This window comes from Rhagoletis pomonella, unplaced genomic scaffold (genome assembly GCF_013731165.1).
Source record: "Rhagoletis pomonella isolate Grant_MI unplaced genomic scaffold, Rhpom_1.0 Rhpom_scaffold_00007, whole genome shotgun sequence".
Lineage (NCBI taxonomy): Eukaryota > Metazoa > Arthropoda > Insecta > Diptera > Tephritidae > Rhagoletis > Rhagoletis pomonella.
Window position 1 is genome coordinate 65,955,965 of NW_023458561.1, and position 4,427 is coordinate 65,960,391.

The window sequence follows — 4,427 nt, forward strand, 5'->3', positions numbered from 1 at the left end:
ACATACATACATATGCATGTATATGTATATGAACAAAATAATATATTACTTATTTAATTACTTTTAAATTAAGGCGTGCGAGTAAACATGTTAATGGTCTGCATATGGTGCTACGGGGCGTATACGTTATATACGCAACTACGGGTATATGAGCATGAGGGGTTATTTTTACTTTTTTTGGTATATATTTTTTAAGATTTCATTTAAATATAATTTCGCGATGGAATCTTTTTCTTTATACAAAACTGAAGATAATGCATTTTCTAAGATAGGTGAACCACCATTTTCGACCAAAAACAAGTTTTGTCGAAACATGTAACACCTCGTGAGATTTGCCAATAAGCACCACTTCATGTATGTATTTTAATTACAATTCATGAAATGAAAGCAGTTGTAGACGAGTCCGTAGGCCTTCATGGAAACACATCCAATCCCCATTGCCAAACAAGCAAAACAATCCATGTGCGGGGGCATATTGTAGTTGTAGGAGATTTTAATCCATGAAATAAATAAGAGCTCGTCTGAAAGGTATTCAAACCCCAGAGACCTTCTAACAACAGACGGCGAGCGTGGGTACCGGTAACGCCCTCAAAAGCAACGAAAATCTTAAAGATGCTCCTAGAGTTTAACCCAGGCATACCTACATACATACAAATGGAAAGTGACCAAGCCAGAATAAACGGATCGAACTATAATGCAGGTAGTTTTGCTTCTCGAAGACGAAAATTTACAGTAGCGGACACCAAAATACCGCTGTGCCCAAGTAAATAAACGTACTGTATTGAAATTTTTAGCGCAGAGTGCAGAGAAGGTAGGAATTTTGAAGATAATGGAAAATGCCTAGCACCGTCGGCAAACAAAATTATTATCAAGGCGAATTCTTAGACACTTGAAATTGGCTATTTATTATACTAAAATTTAATGCGGTATTCAACTGCTTTAGAAATCTAAAAATTGCATGAAAATTTCACCTATCTATTATATTTTTTATGAATAAGGCCATTTTTAACAAAAATTTTAATACAAAAAAATATAGATTCAAAAATCGGGTCCGACCAAGGAATATCAAACAGATAGTAGCATTAGAACAAAAACGACATTTTCGTGTATTTTATTGTTGCTTCCGGTATCGAAGGTGTCAAAAACTGTTCTCATTTTTTTCGTCTAAATCAAAGCGTGCCATGTGAAATACAAAAAAAGAAAAAAATATTGAAATTTGGAAAAAATAAAAATTGTTGCAACTTTCTTAGTAAATTTGTTTGCTTCTCGAATCACTGATCCATCCTTAGCAAGGGCCAGCAATCAGCGTTTGTGCTGCTGAGTTGGGCGAGCGTTCCAAAAGCTGCTATTGAATCGCTTGTTTTGCATGGAAAAGGGTTTCATATGCAAATAGATTTTGAAAATTTAGAATTTTTGCGCGAAAAAATTTGAAATATTTGACATTTTTGAGACAAAATAATTAAAAAAAAAATTAAATCAGCTGCTCTACTTATACTACCTGTTCAATGTATTCATGTAAGGCGGTGTTGCTTCATTAAGCTGAACGTGAACTTTTTATTTTGACTAATAACTTCGTCATTACTTCACCTTTTGCAATAGTTGGTATATCAAAAGTTAGAGAATTAAAATATCTTTCAGAATTATAGAATCAAAAGTAATTTAGAATGTATAATAGGCATATTTTACAAGCTCAAACTCAACTGTGTGCGTACGCAAAGCGTTCGCATGTGAATGACAAGTTTTGACAGATGTGTTTTAACGTGCAAAAAAATACGAATGGAATTCTTTGCCTCTGTTAATGTTCACTCACGTTCACGCTCGCATTGAACTGCGTAGCGAGCTTTAGGTGTGATTATCAAAATTTTGTATTTCGCTAGTGAGTGTGTGAAAACGTGGAATTGTTTGCATTTTCTGTCATCTTTTTCCCTACAATTTCTTCGCCATAATTGAGGGGAAAAGAGTTTCCATAATTAAGCTACGCAAAGGCAACCCTTTTGCTCTGCGACGCCCTAATGTAGATTCAAAAGAATTTAGCAATAATTAAACCACGATTTTTTTTTTTTTAATGTATGTATTTATTTTAAGATAAGAACATTTACGACGTAGCAACACGCACATAAATTGTGTAATATACATAAATAAAAATTAAAGTAAATGTATGCACATCATAATTACATAGTTGTTGTTTAATTTTTAAGGCAAATTGTTGCAAACAACTGTTGAACTGTTTAATTCATTTCTCTGCGGCATTTTTGTTAATCCTCGCTTACACGCTAAAATTACAAATAAATCGTATTTTTTTTGTAAGTATACATTTGTATGAAGGCATGTATGTATGTATGTAAAAAGTTTAAGTTAATATCATAATACAGTTAATTAGCATCAGTGATATGTTGATAAATATTTGCTATAAAAATACTTGTAAATATATTTCAAAAATTGTAATTTCGAGACGTCTTCAAAGAGTGTTTGGTTGGTGGTTGGCACACAAAAAGCTTAAATATTTTCAAAAGCTATCTGCTTAGAAAACTGCGCTATAAACAAGAAAAGCTATTTCTTTTGTGCTGCTGAATATGAAACTATTTAATATTTATGTACAATTGTGTGAAAGTATTGATAAAATGCATAAAATTGTAAGCTGCTGAAGGTGGTAATCAAAAACTTTGCTGGTGTAAGGCGGCTCTGGCTTCGTCTGTTGAAAAATCTCAAAAAGTTCTTTGCAAACATTTACACTAATTTTCTTTTTTTTTTCCTTTTATTCGTATAATGCATACTTGCTGATTGTGGCATCTTTGGGCGGCGGTTATGAGAGCGATTCGACATGAGTTAAGGGAGAAGGGATGAGGTGATGTATGGATGTGTGTGTGTATGCGGATATGCGGTGCTTATATAACTAATTAAAATTATAACATATGGAGGACGTACATATAATACCATTTGGCGACGTATACGCAACATTTTCATTTCCAATTAAAATTAATAACGTAAAACGTATGCACGCATACATAATATTTGTATGTATGTATGTAACTGCATGAGAAGCGCAAAGCTTATACAGCGCATAAATAATAGACGTAGGTACACATGTACTAAGGCGTGTAGTAACGGTAAACAAAAATCAAAAACATATATTTTTTTTGGCATGCATATGCGCGCCGCGAATGTGCGTTGGGTTGGCTGTGGCTGTGGGTTTGGTGCGTGCGCAAGCGGTTTTTGTTTCACATCTCTGCTTATTGTTGCTATAGATATTCTTGGTTTAGCGTTGTTTTTTTATTATTTAGAAATCATACGATTGATCCTCATCATCGCCCTTGCGCACCTTAAAGAAAAGTTTGTAAAAGATTGCCGCAATAATGCCACCAAGTATGGGTCCAACCCAGTAGGCCCAGTGATCCGTCCATTCGTTTTGAACGACAGCCGGTCCAAAGGAACGCGCTGGGTTCATGCTGGAGCCAGTCAATTTAACCTGCAAATATTGAAATTTAAAAATATTTGTTTCTGTACTTCTTTTCGCCTACTAATTGCCTACTTACAGCACACAAGTGACCGGCTGTAATGGAGAGTCCAATGGCAAGTGGCGCCGAACCTTTGATGTCCGAACGGCCTGGATCGGAGACAGCTTTGACAACGAATACCAATATGAAGGTGATCAAAGCCTCAATTAGTACTATTTGTCCGCTACCAAGTCCGGTTGCTGGCGCAGAAACACCCAAGTTTGTGCCGGCGATATCAGCGGTTACTGAAGCCTGAGAAGCGTGAGATGGGAAAATTATGGATGCTTTGCTTTTATAGAATTAAGTTGTAGAGTGTTCACTGATACTTACGTATATAAACGCTGCGCCAGCAATGCCTCCAACCAATTGCACAATTATGTAGAAAATACTCTTCAGAATGCTCATTTCACCGACAATGAGGAAGCCAATTGTGACGGCCGGATTGATGTGGCAACCGCTGATGTGTCCGAGACCCTGAAAAGATAGATTAGAATGAAATAAAATTAGAGATTTGTTAACTACAAGATATTTTGCTGACAGTAATTATAACTAAATTAAAATACAATATCACGAATTTGGTTATAAATTTCTCTTAATCCTTTCCTGTCTACCCCGCCGATTAGCGAGAATCAGAAAGGATTTGTAAAGGTTCAAGAGTCTAGATTTTGACCTTCAATTGTATGGAAAAGCATCGACAAACGGTATGAAACACAGAGTTATAGTGATCTAAAGAATGAATCATTGGCGTCATATATAGATGAATGAGGGCAGGATCCCCTCACATCAAAGAAGGTAGATCCGAACCGCATCGGTAGCGGTACAAGTGATTACCCTCATTTCGCAAAAGGGACCGGCTGTTTACAGGGGAACGTAAAGCTAGACTGTAGGTAGATATTTGGCGCTAGACAAGACAGTGGTTAATGAAATAACTTG

At 35.7% G+C, this 4,427-nt stretch overlaps 1 protein-coding gene across 1 annotated transcript; it reads right to left on the minus strand.

Annotated features, from left to right (window-relative positions):
- Positions 1-2,072: 2,072 nt before the first annotated feature.
- On the minus strand, positions 2,073-3,968 carry LOC118743368 (aquaporin; the record flags this gene model as incomplete). The annotated part of the gene is given in 3 exon segments (XM_036475992.1): positions 2,073-3,466; positions 3,534-3,746; positions 3,825-3,968. Coding segments are annotated over 3 exon segments (546 nt in total), but the record flags the coding sequence as incomplete, so codon positions are not given.
- Positions 3,969-4,427: the final 459 nt, after the last annotated feature.